We start from the raw sequence: 18,176 nt of genomic DNA, 5'->3' as shown, positions 1-18,176 counted from the left end.
CAATTCCCAGTTGCAGTTTGGATGAAACCTGCTAAACTCTTTGAAACAATAAAAAAAACCCAAATAATGTAAACTTTAAAACTTTACTTTCTGAGCAAACTAGTGAGTCGAGGTTCAATCTAATTCCCTCCAGTAGCTGTTAACTGCTCTTCCTGGTAGTAACCCTCCATGCCTTACGTGGAAGAGAGATCCAATTATATAAAGTATATATGATATTCTCAACACTTGGTCTTTTGTGATGCTCGTAACTGGCAGACAACAAGAATTTACCAGGGCTCTCCCCCATCCCACGTTTATCATGGATGCATACTACATAGAGGGCTTCTCTGATAGATCAGATGGTAAAGAATCCACCTGTAATGTGTGAGACCTGGGTTCAACCTCTGGGTTAGGAAGATCCCCCCGGAGAAGGGCATGGCAAGCCATTTCAGTATTCTTGCCTGGAGAATCCCCATGGACAGAGGAGCCTGGTGGGCTACAGTCCATGGGGTTGCAAAGAGTCAGACAAGACTGAGCTACTAAGCGATACCTACTACATTGATGGTTTCCAATTCTCAGGTCAGCTGCGTTCAGTATTAAGCTGATTATATTCAGAAATTATACTAAATTGTTGCTACTAATTCTAAATATATTTTCTCCTTAGCAATATTTTATAAACAGCACTTGGGACTTCCAGGCCAATTCATGAGAAGCAATAATAATAGTAATAAAGTCTACTATGTTATTTACTATGAATATTTACTATGTGTCAGTCACTGATTGATCACTGTGATTTACACACAGTAATTCATTTAAGCCTCAAAACAATCCAGTGAAGTATATACTATTATTTCCCTGACTTACAAATGAAGAAGCTAAGTCTCAATGAGATAAAGAAACTCCAGCTCGGTCACATAACGAGTAGGTGGCAGAGTGAAGGTTTGAATTCCCACAGGGTGAGTGCAGGGACACACTTAACCACTCTGCCACACTACCTTTCTAACAATCCACATAACTCCATTTCAGTAACACCAAACCGTTGAGAAGACTCTTTCTATGGGAATGAATACTCCAGCTAGACCTGTCAGGATCATACTCTGGATTCCACAAACGCATCCACACACTACCTCACACTGGAAAAACAGCTTTTCCGCTACATTCTCCAAAGTAAAAGCTGAGAAAGTAGTATGACTGCTGGAGTCGAATGCCAGGACTTGAAGCCCAGCTGCTTCATTACTAGCTAAGTGACCTTGGCTCAGTTACTAAATTTCTCAGAGCCTGTCTTTGCTGATTTTTCAAACAGGGAAATTAAGCTACCTCTGAGGGTTCTTGTGATTAAGTGTACGTGCCTGGCACAGGGTAATGTCTCAATAAATGTTGGCAACGTTATCATGATTACATCTCTTTACACAGCACGCTATGTATAGTATCTTAGTTGATCCTTCTCATAAACCTGGAAGATCAGTGGGAAAATGAGGCTCAGGAAGGAATGTGAGAAAGTAGATATCACCTTTACATGGCAAGGCCAGAACTCAAATCTAAAAGATATGACATTTTTTCTACTGTGTGCTACTGCCTCCTGCACCTGTGAACACAGATGGACCTCAGCTGCATGCTCCACCCGCAATCCCCACATGCTTCCTTCTCAGTTCACAGTAAGGGAACACATCTATCCAGAGCACCAAAACCACATGGCGCATCTCAAGTTTTCCTGGAGGTGTTCCAGATTGGGAATCAAAGCCCAAATGCCAGGTGGAGTCAAGTCTTCATATACGGATTCCACTATTGCCTGCCCATGTGTACAGGCTCATCATCGTTGGAAAGGACCCAAACCTTCATTTAAAAATCTGAGATGCACCATTCTCCTTCCAGTTCCCTTCCCCTGCCCCTGTCCTATATAATTTAGTCCTAAAACTTTAGGTGAGACAGAAGAAAGGAGATACCTGGGGGACACATGACGGTGGGTGGGTGTATTATGGTGGCCCGACCCTGAGTGGGACGTGAAAACACATGTGGGTGATAATCCATGTCACCCATGGATTATAATGGGGCCGGGGAGGTGAGCCTAGGATGGGTTGTTAGGTGAGGAGGGTACTCCTGTGAAGGGTAGGGGCTGGTAGGGAATTTGCCCAGAATGTGGCGAGCAGAGCCCATGCGAGGTAACAAGGTGCATCCACACAGGGGAGGGGCAGGGGCACAACTGTGGTGAAAGTGCATAGCTTACATTCAGGGAAACTGATCAAATTAAGTACATTCTTAGTACTGGACAAGGGAGTCACAAATATGAAAAGGGAAAAAATTACAATGAGCTCTGTGATGCTGGACTGGAATTAGAACTATCACTGTGAAAGGCTGGTTTTTAATATACAGAGAAAGAGAAATCTGTTTAATATATAAATACACACATAAGATATATGTATGCATATGCACATATGTTATGTATATACCAAGATATATATGTGCCTGTGTGTGCATATACATGCCATGTGTACATACAACCCCTAGGTCTGTCCCTTGAGAGGGTCTGGGATCAGAGACACAGCAACAAGGGCACCAATGGATGTACCTGAAGTTTCTAAATTCCATTCTCTGATAAAAGGAATCAGGGTTCCTTAAAGAAGTGGCAAATTCCAGGAATGCTGCAGGGAACATATAAAATGAGCCCAAAATAACTTGCTGTGTCACAAAGTACAAAAGTGCTCAAGGAACGAGGGGGCATTATGTCAAAGGACACAGAAGGCTAAAGGCACTCCCACCAGCCAAACAGGAGAACTGAGGGTAAAAATAAATCCTGACACTAACAGAAAACACCCTGAATAAGACAGGAAGCCATGGGGACATACACAAAGCTGGAGACCAAACTGGGCCCTGCAAACCCCTTATGCTGAAGACCTAACCCTCAGTTGTGATGAAAATGGGGCCTCTGGGTAGTAATTAAGTTTAGATGAGGACATGAGAGTGGGGGTGTCCTGTCAGGCTCAGCGCCCTTAGACACCAAAGGGCTTGCTTTCTCCTTTCCCCTCGCCCCTGCCCGGCGCTTCTCTGCCATTTGAGGATACAGTGAGAAGGCAGCAGTCTACAAACGAGGAAGAGAGCCCTCTACAGGAACCGAACTGGCCAGCACCCTGATCTCAGACCTCCCAGCCTCCAGAGGAACTGTGAGAAATAAATTTCCATCGTTTATAGTGTTCTGTTTGGAAGATCAAGCTAATACACATGCATGCATGCATGCATACATACATAGGAAACCTGATGAGGAACAGTATATTTACAGAGTCTCAAAGTACCTCTCGAAGGTATTTATATTTACTAAATACAGGGAAAAAGAAAAACTTCTTCACAGTTGAGAAGACTGGCAGACACCACCTTAAGCAAGTGCTAACATTAAAATCACCAGCAACAGGACTCCACTTCTACAGAATTTCTGCCAAGTTTCCTGCAAATCTGAGATACTTTCAAAATAAAAAGTAAAAAAACAAAAACCTAAGATGTCAACCTCCTACTCCTGGTTTCTAATTTAAATGCACAGATCCATTTCCTAGCACCTATTCAAAGAACTGTCTAGCCTTAGATGTCAATGTAACTCACTTATCACCTGCCCTCTCATTTACCAGTTTTCATCTTCATCAAGTGAAATAACAAACGTGAAAGTGTATAAATTAAAATTTTTATTAAAATACTTTTTGCTATTTAATTAAAAATTTTTGTTTTTGTTTACTTAACAGTCCCATAGGCCTTGGAAATCACCAGAATATTCATGATTCGTGTTTTCTGATCACAACTGTGATCACATCCCACTTGAAAAATCATCTTTATCCTGAGTTGACTTTCATTCACTCTAACATCCTCATCAAAGTGAACACTCCTTTGAAGGTCATCTGAATCACTTCCAAGGACTCTTCCATTCCCCACCCCCCCAATTCCCTGATTTCTGTCAGACTTTTAAATTACTGCCTTTCAAAATTTCCTTTTTCAAAATTTTCAACAGAAGTCAAGAAAATTGTTTACTTTCAATTACTACACCTCATGGTCTCTTTTTGTTATTGTTGTTGCTATTCAGTCACTAAGTCGTGTCTGACTCTTTGTGATGCCATAGACTGCAACATGCCAGGTTTCCCTGTCCTTCACTATCTCCCAGAGTTTGCTCAAATTTATGTCCACTGAGTCAGTGATGCTATCTAACCGTCTCATCCTCTGTCACCCTTTTCTCCTTTTGCCTTCAATCTTTCCAGAAACAGGGTCTTGTCAAATGAATCAGTTCTTCGCATTCAGTGGCCAAAGTATTGGAGCTTCAGCTTCAGCAACAGTCCTTCCAATGAATATTCAGGGTTGATTTCCTTTAGGATTGACTTTGATCTCCTTGCAGTTCAAGGGACTCTCAAGAGTCTTCTCTAGCACCACAGTTTGAAAGCATCAATTCTTCAGCACTCAGACTTCTTTATGGGCCAACACTCACATCCATACATGACTACTGGAAAAACCATAGTTTTGACTATATGGACCTTTGTCAGCAAAGTGATGTCTGTGCTTTTTAATGCTTTGTCTAGGTTTGTCATAGCTTTCCTTTCAAGGAGCAAGCATCTTTTAATTTCACGGCTGCAGTCACTGTCTGCAGTGATTTTGGAGCCCATGAAAAGAAAATCTGTCACTGCTTCCACTTTTCCCCCTTCTATTTGCCATGAAGTGATACCATATCTTAACTTTTTTTTTTTTTTCATATCTTAATTTTTTGAACGATGAGTTTTAAGCCAGCTTTTCCACTCTCCTCCTTCACCCTCATTAGGAGTCTCTTTAGTTCCTCTTCACTTTCTGCCATTAGAGTAGTATCATCTGCATATCTAAGGCTGTTGATATTTCTCCTGGCAATCTTGATTCCAGCTTGTGATTCATCATCCAGCCTGGCATTTCACATGATGTCCTCTGCATGAGTACATAAATAAAGAGGATGACAATACACAGCCTGTCTTACTCCATTCCCAACTTTGAACCAGTCCATTGTTCCATGTAAGGTTCTAACTGTTGCTTCTTAACTCGCATACAGGTTTCTCAAGAGACAGGTAAGGTGGTCTGGTATTCCCATTCTCTAAGAATTTTCCACAGTTTGTTGTGATCCCTGGTGGCTCAGACGGCAAAGAATCCGCCTGCAATGTGGAGACCTGGGTTCAATCCCCTGGTTGGGAAGATCCCCTGGAGGAGGGCTAGGCAACCCATTCAGTATCCTTGTCCATGGGGAGAATCCCCATGGACAGAGAAGCCTGGTGGGCTACAGTCTATGGGGTTGCAAAGAGTGGGACACGACTGAGCGACTAAGCACACAGCACACACAGTCAAAGGCTTTCATGTAGTCAATGAAGCAGAAGTAGATGTTTTTCTGAAATTACCTTGCTTTCTCTATGATCCAGTGAATGTTGGCAATTTGATCTCTGGTTCCTCTGACTTTTCTAAACCCAGTTTGTACATCTGGAAGTTCTTGATTCACACAATCCTGAAGCCTAGCTTGAAGGATTTTGAGTATTACCTTACTAGCATGTGAAAGGAGCACAATTGTACAGTAGTTAAACATCCTCTGGCACATGCTCTGTTTACTCATCACCATTCCCAAATCTGATTTCTAAAATGTATCTAAGACAGTCTTATAGAAAAGAGTGTGATAACATTTTAAGCCAAGTTGCATTATGTGGCATTCAAATGGTGTGATACAGAAATACATGTAGAAGTACTGGGCTTCCCTAGTGGCTTAGATAGGTAAGGAATCTGAGAAGTACTGGTAGACTGATAGATGGATGAACCTTAGAAACATCAGGATAAGTGAAAGAAGTTCCTCATTGAAGACCACTCACATGGAAGTCCAGAACAGGGGAGTCTATAGTGACAGAAAGTGGATTAATGATTGCCTACGGCTGGGAAATATGGGGTATGTGCATGAGATAGCTAAAGGATACAGAGTTCTTTCCTGAGTCATGAAAATGTTCTAAAATTGAGTGTGGTTATAGTTGTACATACTGCGGATATACTAAAACCCACTGAACTGTATATTTTAAATGGAAGATTTGTATGGTGTATGAATTATGTATCAATAAAGTTGTTAAAAAATATAAAACTGAATTAAAAATCCATGTATCAAAGTTTCATTTGATGTGCAAAACGTGAAATAACTTGAATCTACCCCCCCCCCCATTAAAGATGTGAGAAGAGTTGTACAACCTCAAAGCCAAATGAGTCACCAACCGCCTGCACTACCCACTGCCACAAGTGACGCCACTTCAGGTGACAGAGGCACATTCTCCGTTAGTATGAGGGCCACTCACACGGTGAACACACTTCCTCTGTCAGGGTTATTTATGGATTACATAGCTTACATTATGCAAAATTTTCTGGAATACATTCCTTGGGTGAGTGTTTCAAATAATTAGTTAGTGATCTCCTTCCTCTTAGTGATTTTCTGCACCTCTGATCTCAAACAACATTCATTTTGAAGACTCAGCTATTTCTTTCTAGTCCTTCTGTCAGCCACAATATTTCTGGTCAGTTTACTCTTTCTCTCAATATCTAGATCTAACAGCATAAACATTTTCCTAAACTGGAAAAGAGTGCTGCCATAAATAGGGAAAAAACTGTCATTGTGATCATTTTTCCATTGAGTTCAGGGAAAAGTAGATTAGGGGAGTGTTACAATAGAAAAAAAGTAAGGAAAATGACAAATCACAAATTTGGGGAAAAAAATAAATTCAAGAATTGAGTTCTCCAAGAAGGGTATCAAAGATGAGAGGGACTTAGGGTTCCTACAGTAGGCATCGCAGGACAGAGGGGAGAACCCCAACTGGAGCTGTCAGGACACCCAAGTTCCACCCTGAGCCCAGGCCTCGGTCTCCACCTGCTTGTTTGGAAAAGGAGGGGATGGACCAGGCAGCCTATCTCTTATTCTAACTTTTATTCTAAACTCAAAGTTCTAGGCTCTCCTACCTTCTTCTTTAAAATGACTCTCTGTGTCTTCGGTGAGACATCCAAGACGAGCTCTGCACAAGTAATGGCTTTGTTGGAAGTCACAGGCCGTCCTGTCCCCTCCTGTAAACTAGAATTGAAAAAACAGTAACAGTCATAATACACACACACCCTCCCGACCCCACACACATGTATTTATTCAAGTATTCATAAGCAGATGCCTAAACCTCCACTATATAGAAAACTTTTTTTTTAATCATGAAAGAAAAAGTCTGACTCAAGCTGCAGAAAGATCAAGGTTGTGTTGTTCTCCTGCATAATTCAAAGATTCATTTGTCAGAAGATATACATAAAAGTGAGATTCTGACATAAAAGAATGACTATATATTTTTAGAGGGAAAAAAACAAAAACCAATCCAGACATTCCAAAGGTCCAAGAATTGGCTCTACTGTTTGCCAGGAAGAGGATCAGCGTTACTGCATCCTCACATCTTAGCAAGAAATCAGAAGTTCCTTTAGGATGAAAAGAAAACAAAGGGTTCATAATCACCTCCTCCAATTCTACCCTGTTGTGTTTCTCTGGGCTTAAGAATCCTAAGTTTTATGGAATTGCTGCAGCTTTAACTATACTTTAGGGTATTTTGATGAGATTTTGTTTAGATTATTCTATTTCCATTAATCTCTATCATCAAAAAAGGGACTGAAAAATTCAAAGTTAAAAATTAGCTTTCATGATATCAAAAGCACAAGTAAATAAAAAAATTGATTTCAACAAAATTGAAAACTTTTATCCTTCCAAAAGACATTACCAAGAAAGTAAAAACACAACCCACAGAATAGATGATAGTGGCAAATCACGTATCTGATATGGGATCTGCAGCCATATTACATAAGGAGTTGTAAAATTCAACAATAAAAAGGCAAAAAAAAAAAAAAATCAAATGTAAAAATGGGACAAGGATTTGAACAGACATTTCCCCAAAGATATACAAATGAGGAATTCCCTGGTAGTCCAGCAGTTAGGACACAGACCTTTCACTGCCATGGCCCAAGTGGCCAGGGTTCAAGACCCACAAGCTATGTAGCATTGGGAAAAAAAAAAAGATATACAACTGACCAATAAGCACATGATAAGATCTTCAATGTCATTAGCTAGTATAGAAATGCAAATGAAAACCACACTGAGATACCACTACCTACTTAGTAGAATTGTTACAATTAAAGAAAAAAAGTGGAAAACAACAAGCTCTGCGGAAAATGTAGAAGAAATGAAACCCTTACACATTGATGGCAGGAATATAAAATGATTCAGCTGCTGTGGAAAACAGTACAGCAGCTCCTCAAAAAGGTAAACAAAGAATTACCATAGAACCCAGCAATTCCACCCCAAGGTATACACACAAAAGAATTAAAACAAGCACTTAAACACATGTACAGGCATGTTGATTGCAGCACTGTTCATAACAGCCAAAAAGTATGGACAATGCAAACGTCCATCAAAGGAAGAATGGACAAAGAGAATGTGGTATAGACGTACAATGGAGTATTACTCAGCCATAACAGGAATGAAAAAGTGACACACACTACAATGTGGGTGAACCTTGAAAACATTATGCTAAGTGAAATAAGCCAGTCACAAAAGGTCAGATATTTTATGATAATTTATGTGAAATATCTGGAATAGGTAAATCCTTAGAGACAAGAATGCAGATCTGTGATTTCCAGGGGCTGGAAGAAAAGGTTTACTGGGCAGTAACTACTTAGGGTTTGGAGTGATGGAACTGTCTCGGAACTAGAGGTGGTAGCTTTACATCATGAATATATTAAATGCCACCAAACTCATCACTTTACAAATGGTTAATTTTACAGTTTATGAACTTTGCCTCAATTCAAAAAAACAAAATCCTAGTCTCTTTCCTCGTCATTAGTTCTCATCAAAGATGCAAAGAAATAGGATCCACTACACTCCAAAATATAGTTCAGCCTCTTAGCACACTAGATTCCCAGAAACTTCTCTTTTTATCTATTCATATCTGCTCAACCTGTGACACTACTAAGTCTCCACTAGGATTCTTCAGTTAAAGAGCTTAGTAACTACCAGAACATGAGGAAGTATAGAGAAAAACATGCATAGCAACCAGATTAAGGACTGGTTTTTCAGGCACTAAAACCTTATCAAAGCAAACATGCCATTCATATCATTATTAGTGAAATCTAGGGTCTAAGAAGATGAAAGAGATGCTGCACAGACTCAGACAATTTCTTGGGGGCCTCAGGCACATATAAAAATATTTCATAAGCAAAACTATTTAGGACATTTTGGAAATAAACAGGACTTTAAATGTACTGTTCACAAGGTGACTTATATTTGGAATGCTAAAGATTCGGCTATTTTCCCAGTATCTTCATGGATCAACTTTAAAATTGGCCCTGTGATCAGCACAGAAACAACTGTATTTATGTGTTGGTGGAATGACTACTCTTGAAAGCCTAATATTCTGAATCTCTATGTACCTATCCATGTACCAACCTAACAGAATTAGAACATGCTGACTACTCCTTGCTTGATTTTTTTTTTCTAAATACAACTAACTAATCAGACAAACAGTGAAGATCATAAGATCATAATTCTGAGGCAACTGTAATTACTGTCAGGTTAAACTCCTCTGCTTGCCTTTAGGTGACTATTAAGAAGACCCTAAAGTGTCTGCTTAATCAGTGTTCTCAATGGGAGAAGAGGATCAGAACAGTGATTCGAGTAATTATGGATGAAGATTAGTCAGTTTCAAATAAGGAACGAGGTAAAACAAATAAAAACTAGCAGCTAGCAGCAAGAAGTTTAAAAAATGCATAAGAAATATCACCATAAAGCAAGAGAAGTTGAAGCTATTACAACAACAATGCCCAAGGAGAGTTGTTAAAATACTAGAATGGATTATTAGGAAGCTCTTTAAAAAAAGAAGAGTCTTGCCTCTTTGGATAAATTTTACTCTAGCCAGAAGACAAGGCTTAGACAAAAGAGCTCTCAAGATAAAGTCTGAGCCTAGGATTTGGTAAAGAATGGAAGGAATCTTCCTTCATCCCTCAGCCTTCTGAGAATTGCTTAAAATTTAAAACCAGTTAATAATTAGAGCTTTCTGCTTTACAAGAACAGTAATTTAACCCAGACTTACCCAGAGAACGTGTATGTAGCAGCAATGTAAATGAAATTTTCATAATAAAGCTGCTGGTTATCCTGGAAATCATTCATGTTGCAGCTGATCTCAGAGGAACCTGCCCCTTTAACAGTCAGAGTAATAAAAGGTGGCAGGGTGGGTTCATCCCAAGCATAATCCAAGGAAGTCATGGGCTTCACTTCAGTGCGGAGCCTGGGCTCAGCAACGCCATGCTGAGTGAAGACAACCGGGACCTACAGGAACGGCGGAGAATAAGGAGAACCTTCATTCAGTGGGGTGATGCTGGGAAGTGATTCAGTGCCTCTTAGGTTCCAAATCTTTCCCAAATGAATGCTATACAGGGTACAAAACCACAAGTAAGGCTCAACAGCTGGCCTCTTCAAATGCCTTTCTAATCATCTTCAAAATTGCAAAAAGCCCACCAGTTAGAGGACATGGGTCACAGTCTGTTGGGTAAAAGCTTTTGAGAAGCTTTGCCATACCAAATACCTAGAGAAAGCAACTCTGTTCTTTCAGTGGCATCTAGTATCACCCCACCATGCCCAGGATACACTATGAACAAAGAAAGGAACAAAAATCTTGGGATTCAGCTATGGAAAGTTACAAATTATAAGACATAAGGCATAATTTAAAACAGAATCTAACAACCTCCATCTTGGCTGCACTTGGAAGATTCAGAAGGGAGCTCACTGTTAACAAAGCATCAGTAGAACTGCCCATTCTACTGGGCATTTGTCAATCTGATTCTGATTTCTCTGTTTATATGGTGTGTCTGCAGAGGGCCCCATGCTAACCAAACCATCTGGTCAAAGTAACTTTTGGGAGCTGAGAAGTCACTTCTGGACAAGGTTGCCCAGCAATCAAAATGACCAGCAGAAACCACCTCCCAGTGGTTAGAATTCCTGAGACCGCTGTGCAGCTTCTTTCAAACCCAAGTTTACAATGTATTTCATCATCATCTAAAGTGCAGTATATGCTCCACTTTCTGACATATGAAAGAGCCAAACTGGCTCTCAACTCCCCTTGATACCTTAGAAAAGTTGTCAATTCGGAAAGGAGGGGGTAACTGATCTGTATCACTGAAGGAGATCCTATAGGTAGCTCCTCGGAGAGTAATTTCCACACGCAGGAAGAAGCATTTTCCCAGAGTATCCCTGCAGCAAAAGGAAATCATAGAGGCTGCATAAAATGTAGGGAACAAGTTCCCAACTCACTTTCTTCTCACACTTCTCACAATTACCACTGTGTGTTCTTTGACCACATTTAAAAAGTAGAAATTGACAGTACAATCACACAGTAAAAAAGAAATCATTCAAGCAACTTTGAACAGCATGCCATAGCTATATGAGATCTACAAATTTTACTTTGGGTTTGTTTTGGGTCATAGTGTCAGTGCAACAAGTGAGTAAATATTGGTTGAACACATAAAATTGTTGATACTAGACTACTTTTGACCTAGAAAAGAGGAATTTCATATGGTTCAAACTAATATGTTGATGTTATTGATGAACAGGGTTCACACTGTAGGATAAGGGAAGATGAGGAAGAATCCTGTGGAATGGAGGTACCAGATGCGATCATAATGTGTGTGTGTGTGTGTTTAAATATGGACAAACCACTGGAGAGAATGGAAAGCTCTTCTTTATGGAAGAATATCAGTTACTAAACGTAGAAGACATGTAAGAACCAGACATCACCATTTTGCAACCACTAATGTAACAAATGATTCAGGTGAGAACCACCAAACCACTGACTGAAAGGTTTTGTGAAAAGTGAGTATATAAAAAGGTTCAAATTATCCCTACAATGGACTAGTGTTGTTTGTAAAGAAAAGGTAACTTTACAAAAGAGAGACCTGGTGGACAGCACCTAAACCGAATGACGATTGAATTTAACATCAATAATGGAACCAACAGGCATCACAGGCCTCCTGACAAGATGTAAGGGGAAATATACACCACCGCAGAAGTAGTGTTCTTACCAAAAATGTCAGGCCCAAACTTAAACATAGAAAACCATCAGAAAAGTCCAGAAAACAAACCATTCTATACGAAACTGGCTTGGACTCCAAAAATGTCAACGTTAATAAAGACAAAAAAGGAAAACTGAGATGATGACCATTCTAGATTAACGCAGGTGAGACACACCAGCCAAATAAAATGCATGATCCTTCACTGGACCCCAGATCTGGGAAGCAGGGTTACTGTGAAGAACATTTTAAAGGACATTTTATATGCTTAAAAACATGATATTAAATTTCTTCAGTGTGTAACGATAGGTGACAAATTTTTTATGTCTGAAGTATTATGATGACTTCATTTTTCAAATGGTTTAGGGAAAAATGATGTATGTGAATACATTGTGGAGAGAGAACAAGAACAGAGCTAATGCTGAAAAGTAGGAAATGTAGGTAAAGGAGGGGTGTCTTTGTACTACTCCTACAAGTTCTCTGTGGGTTTAAATTGTTTCAAAATGAAAACTTGAGGAAAGTAAAGGAAACATCTGGCCCAGGTCCCTGCTCAGTAGTTTAGGGCCACACACTGAAACTACTTCAAAGGGATTAAAAGGTATCACCCACCCCTACCCTCCACACCTTTCTTTCCTTTCTTTTCTTCTTCTTTTAAGTAATCATGAGTAACTTTTCTGTTTAATTCTGAATTGGCTTTATACCACACAACAGACCTGGGCTGCCTCCACCAAAGCAGTGTATAAATCAATGGTGGTTTTAGCTGCAAATTCCTCACTTTGCCCGCCCCCACCCCAACCTTGTGGGGAACATATGACACTATGAGACAGGAGTTCTGGTTGAAGTCAGGATGAGGGCACTGGGGCCCTGTCCACTTCACTCACCTGGCCTATAAAATCACCTCCTTAGACCCGTATGAATTCTAGGAACACAGCTTGAAAACCACTATACCAGATGCAACTAGCTCTAATAAGGAGCAGGGCAAAAGATAATTAAGAAAGGCACATCAGCAACAAAAACAAAACCAAAGACAAACCTCAGACAATGCATTTTTTAAAAAGTCAAATATAAATATTATTCTGAATCATCTGTTAATAAATTACCCATTTTTCTGTTCCCTTGTAATAGTGTTCTCTCCAAAGAGAACTCACCATAAGGTATAAATAATTAAATTTTGCTTCTAGATGTGTTGAACTAGCACTGATTTCAGTCTCTTTGGCTTCAAAAGCATTTGATGAAAAACATTAAAGACAGAAACAAACAGAAAGACATCCCATGTTTATGGATTTAGAAGACTTAATATTGTCAAGATGTCAATGCTACACAAAGTAGATCTAGAGATTTAATATAATGCTCTTCAAAATTCCAACTGTTTTTTTCCCCCAGAAATAGAAAAATTTATCCTAAAATTCAGATGGAATCTCTAGGGACTCCACATAGCCAAAATAATCTTGAAAAAGAACAAAGATGGAGGTCTCACACTTCCTAATTTCAAAGCTTATTACAAAGCTACTGTAATCAAAACAGTCTGACACTGGCAAAAAGACAAAATATAAAGGAATAGACTAGAAAGCTCCAAAATAAACCCTCACATATAGGGTCAAATAATTCTTGACAAGGGTGTAGAAATCATTCCATAGGGAAAAGAAAGTTTTTTCAACAAATAGTACTGGGAAAACTGGATATCCACAAACAAAAGAATAGAGTTGGACTCTATTATTGTTCAGTCGCTAAGTCGTGTCTGACTCTTTGTGACCCCATGAACTGCAGCATGCCAGGCTTCTCTGTCCTTCACTATCTCTCTGAGTTTGCTCAAACTCTTGTCCATTTAGTCAGTGATGCCATCCAACTATCTGATCCTTTGTCACTCCCTTCTCCTCTTGCCCTCAATTTTTCCCAGCATCAGGGTCTTTTCCAATGAGTCAGCTCTTCGCATCTGGAACCCAAAGTACTGGAACTTCAGCTTCAGCAATCTTCCTTCCAATGAGTACTCAGGGTTGACTTCCTTTAGGACTGACTGGCTTGATCTCCTTGCAGTCCAAGGGACTCTCAAGAGTCTCCTCTAGCACCACAGTTCGAAAGGATCAGTTCTTCAGCACTCAACCTTCTTTTTTTTTTTTTTTAATATGGAACGCTTCACGAATTTGCGTGTCATCCTTGCGCAGGGGCCATGCTAATCTTCTCTGTATCGTTCCAATTTTTTTTTTTTTTTTAGTATATGTGCTGCCGAAGCGAGCACAGCACTCAACCTTCTTTATGGGCTAACTCTCACATCCATACACGACTACTGGAAAAACCATAGCTTTGACTATGTGAACCTTTGTCGGCAAACTGATGTCTCTATTGAACTCTTAACCTTATATGAATACAAACAGATCAAAGATCTATATAGAAAAGCTAAAACTATAAAATTCTCAGAAGAAAATATAGGGGAAAAGCTTCAAGACACTGATTTGGCAATGATCTTGCATACAACACAGAAAGCACAGGAAACCAAAGTTAAAATCGGCAAGCTGAACTATATCAAAATTAAAAACTATATGTCAAAGAATACAGTCAACAGAGTAAAAATGCAACATATGAGTGGGAGAGAATATATGTAAATCATACATCTCATATATCAGACTTGGGTTGCAGACAGTCGGACACAACCGAAGCCACTTAGAATGCACGCATGTATATATCTCATAAGGGGTTAGTATCCAGAATAAAGGATTCCTACAACTCAACAACAACAAAAATCCAACTAAAAAACAGGCAAAGAACTTGAACAGACATGTCAAAAGATGTACAAATGGCCTACAAGCACATGAAAAGAAGCTCAGCATCACTAATCATTAAGGAAATGAGAATCAAAACCATAAGATACCACCTCACACCCATGAGGATGACTATTATCAAAAAAAAAGAAAAATAACAAGCATTGGTACAGATGTGGAGAAACTGGACCCTCGTGTGCTCTTTGCAAGAATGTAAAATGGTGAAATATAAATGGTGAATGTAAAATGGTTCTACTGTATACCACAGTGAACCATATTCAGTATCCTGTGATAAACCATAATGGAAAGGAAAATGAAAAAGAACATATATCTCATGTTTATATAACTGAATCACTGTGCTGTATAACAGAAATTGACACCACATTGTAAATCAGTTATACTTGAAGAAATTAAAAAGAAGAAAGAATGAAATAGAATTTCACTGCACTAAAGGGAAATAAAATCTAATAAATTAAATGTTGTCACCAAAAAAAAAAAGGAGTTCTGACACATGTTACAATGTGGATGACATTGAGGACATTATGCTAAGTGAAATCAGCCAGTCACAAAAAGACAAATATTGTATGATTTTACTTATCTGAGGTACCTAGAGTAGTCAAATTCATAGAGAAAGGAGAACAAAGGTTGCCAGGGGTTAAGAAAGGGAAAATGAGGAGTTGTTGTTTAATGGGTATAGCGTTTCTGTTTTACAAGATGAAAAGAGTTTAGGAGACTGAACAACATGAATGTACCTAACACTTTTAAAGCTAAAAATGGCTAAGAGGGTAAATTTTACTTTATGTGCCTGAGGCACACAAAATAATGTCTGGGTCTTTATGTTATGCTATCTTTCTCATATGGTATGTGCATTTTACCACAATCTTTTGAAAGTTTAATACATTGAAAAAAAAAAAAAAAGCGTTGGATGAAAGAAAAAAGAGTCATCCTGTGCTAACTGACCCTGGCTTTTGTTGATTTTTCTTAATAAGGATCTGAGGGTCACTGGGTTGGGCAAAGATGACCAGGAGATTTACTGGAATGGCATCTAATGACAGAAGAGCTTGTACAGTGTGCAAGAACAGACAAAAACATAATCAAAGCTGCCATCTGAATGCTGACAAGAGTTGCAGGCAACCATGAGCTCAGTGTTACTCCCTGGACATGTGACCTCAGACGACAGCAACTGCACAATGGTCAAAACTGCCAATGCCCCTTTTTAGCTCATTCCATAAAAAGGTTCATTCCTATCTGCCTAGTCTTTGCAGTTTTAAGACCTTTCAGTCAGAAACATATGTGCCCATCTCATCAAGAGTAGTCTTACTAAAAGTACCTACTTGCTATTTACAGCTTTATAAATATTTGAAATTTATATGGTATTTACAGCTTACTATTTATATTGCCACACCTCAAACAAGACTACTTTTTGACTAAATATAGTCTCTGGACTCACCTCATGTTGATATGGAAGGAATTATTCTTGTTGACTTCAAAGCCTCCAGACCAAATACAATTGGGAACATCCATCAGCCGGACACATAACAGCTGATCGTAGTCATTCCGAGGCCAGTGGAATACCACACTGGAACCAGGAAGCGTGGAAATGTAACCTTCAGGATTGGCTGTTCCCTAAAACATGGTATCACTGGCGTTAGTCAAAAGTCAAGTCAAGATGTAAATGTTTACTGAGAATCTCTCTACCCTGAGCCTTGCCCTCCACCAGAAGCTTTTTAGGGCACCAAAGGCACAAAATGGTTTGGTTCAGTTCAGTTGCTCAGTCATGTCCGACACTTTGCAACCCTCCACGGATTGCAGCACACCAGGCCTCCCTGTCCATCACCAACTCCCGGATTTTACTCAAACTCATGTCCATTGAGTCAGTGATGCCATCCAACCATCTTATCCTCTGTCATTCCCTTCTCCTCCCGCCTTCAATCTTTCCCAGCATCAGGGTCTGTTCAAATGAGTCAGTTCTTTGCATCAGGCAGCCAAAGTATTGGAGTTTCAATTTCAATATCAGTCCTTCCAATGAACACTCAGGACTAATCTCCTTTAGGATGGACTGGTTGGATCTCCTTGCAGTCCAAGGGACTTTCAAAAGTCTTCAATACCACAGTTCAAAAGCATCAATTCTTTGACGCTCAGCTTTCTTTATAATCCAACTCTCACATCCATACATGACTATGGGAAAAACCATAGCTTTGACTAGATGGACCTTTGTTAGCAAGTAATGTCTCTGCTTTTTAATATGCTGTCTACGTTGGTCATAACTTTCCTTCCAAGGAGTAAGTGTCTTTTAATTTCATGGCTGCAGTCACCATCTGCAGTGATTTTGGAGCCCCCCAAAATAAAGTCTGACACTGTTTCCACTGTTTCCCCATCCATGAAGTGATGGGACCAGATGCCATGATCTTAGTTTCCTGAATGTTGAGCCTCAAGCCAACTTTTCCACTCTTCTCTTTCACTTTCATCAAGAGGCTCTTTAGTTTTCTTCACTTTCTGCCATAAGGGTGATGTCATCTGCTTATCTGAGGTTATTGATATTTCTGCCAGCAGTCTTGATTCCAGCTTGTGCTTCATCTAGCCCAGCATTTCTCATGATGTATTCTGCATATAAGTTAAATAAGCAGGGTGACAATATACAGCCTTGACGTACTCCTTTTCCTATTTGGAAACAGTCTGTTGTTCCATGTCCAGTTCTAACTGTTGCTTTCTGACCTGCATATAGGTTACTCAAGAGGCAGGTCAGGTGGTCTGGTATTCTCATCTCTTTCAGAATTTTCCATAGTTTATTGTGGTCCACCCAGTCAAAGGCTTTGGCATAGTCAGTAAAGCAAAAATAGATGTTTTTCTGGAACTCTCTTGCTTTTTTGATGATCCAGCGGATGTTGGCAATTTGATCTCTGGTTCCTCTGCCTTTTCTAGAACCAGCTTAAACATCTGGAAGTTCATGGTTCACCTATTGTTGAGAATTTTGAGCATTACTTTGCTAGCATGTAAGATGAGTGAAGTTTTACAGTAGTTTGAACATTCTTTGGCACTGCCTTTCTTTGGGATTGGAATGAAAATCGACCTTTTCCAGTCCTGTGGCCACTGCTGACTTTTCCAAATTTGCTGGCATATTGAGTGCAGCACTTTCACAGCATCATCTTTTGGATTTGAAATAGCTCAACTGGAATTCCATCACCTCCACTAGCTTTGTTCATAGTGATGCTTCCTAAGGCCCACTTCACTTCACATTCCAGGATGTCTGGCTCTAGGTGAGTGATCATACCATTGTGATCATCTGGGTCATGAAGATCTTTTTTGTATAGTTCTTCCGTGTATTCTTGCCACCTCTTCTTAATATCTTCTGCT

General features: G+C 39.6%; 1 protein-coding gene and 1 pseudogene across 6 annotated transcripts in view; both read right to left on the bottom strand.

Annotated features, from left to right (window-relative positions):
• Positions 1 to 18,176, bottom strand: part of VPS13D (vacuolar protein sorting 13 homolog D) — a 267,732-nt gene that overhangs the window by 127,295 nt on the left and 122,261 nt on the right. For all 6 annotated transcript variants that reach the window (XM_043485295.1, XM_043485297.1, XM_043485298.1 and 3 more), the window contains 4 exons: positions 16,273 to 16,448; positions 11,128 to 11,251; positions 10,095 to 10,330; positions 6,943 to 7,051 (listed from right to left, as the gene is read on the bottom strand). In XM_043485295.1, the coding sequence (XP_043341230.1) occupies positions 6,943 to 7,051; positions 10,095 to 10,330; positions 11,128 to 11,251; positions 16,273 to 16,448 (645 nt within the window). The remainder of the gene's footprint in view (positions 1 to 6,942; positions 7,052 to 10,094; positions 10,331 to 11,127; positions 11,252 to 16,272; positions 16,449 to 18,176) is intronic.
• LOC122452614 lies at positions 14,184 to 14,282 on the bottom strand (annotated as a pseudogene).

Source organism: Cervus canadensis, chromosome 13, assembly GCF_019320065.1.
Source record: "Cervus canadensis isolate Bull #8, Minnesota chromosome 13, ASM1932006v1, whole genome shotgun sequence".
In the NCBI taxonomy this organism is placed as follows: Eukaryota; Metazoa; Chordata; class Mammalia; order Artiodactyla; family Cervidae; genus Cervus; species Cervus canadensis.
This window is presented reverse-complemented; position numbering and strand designations above follow the sequence as displayed.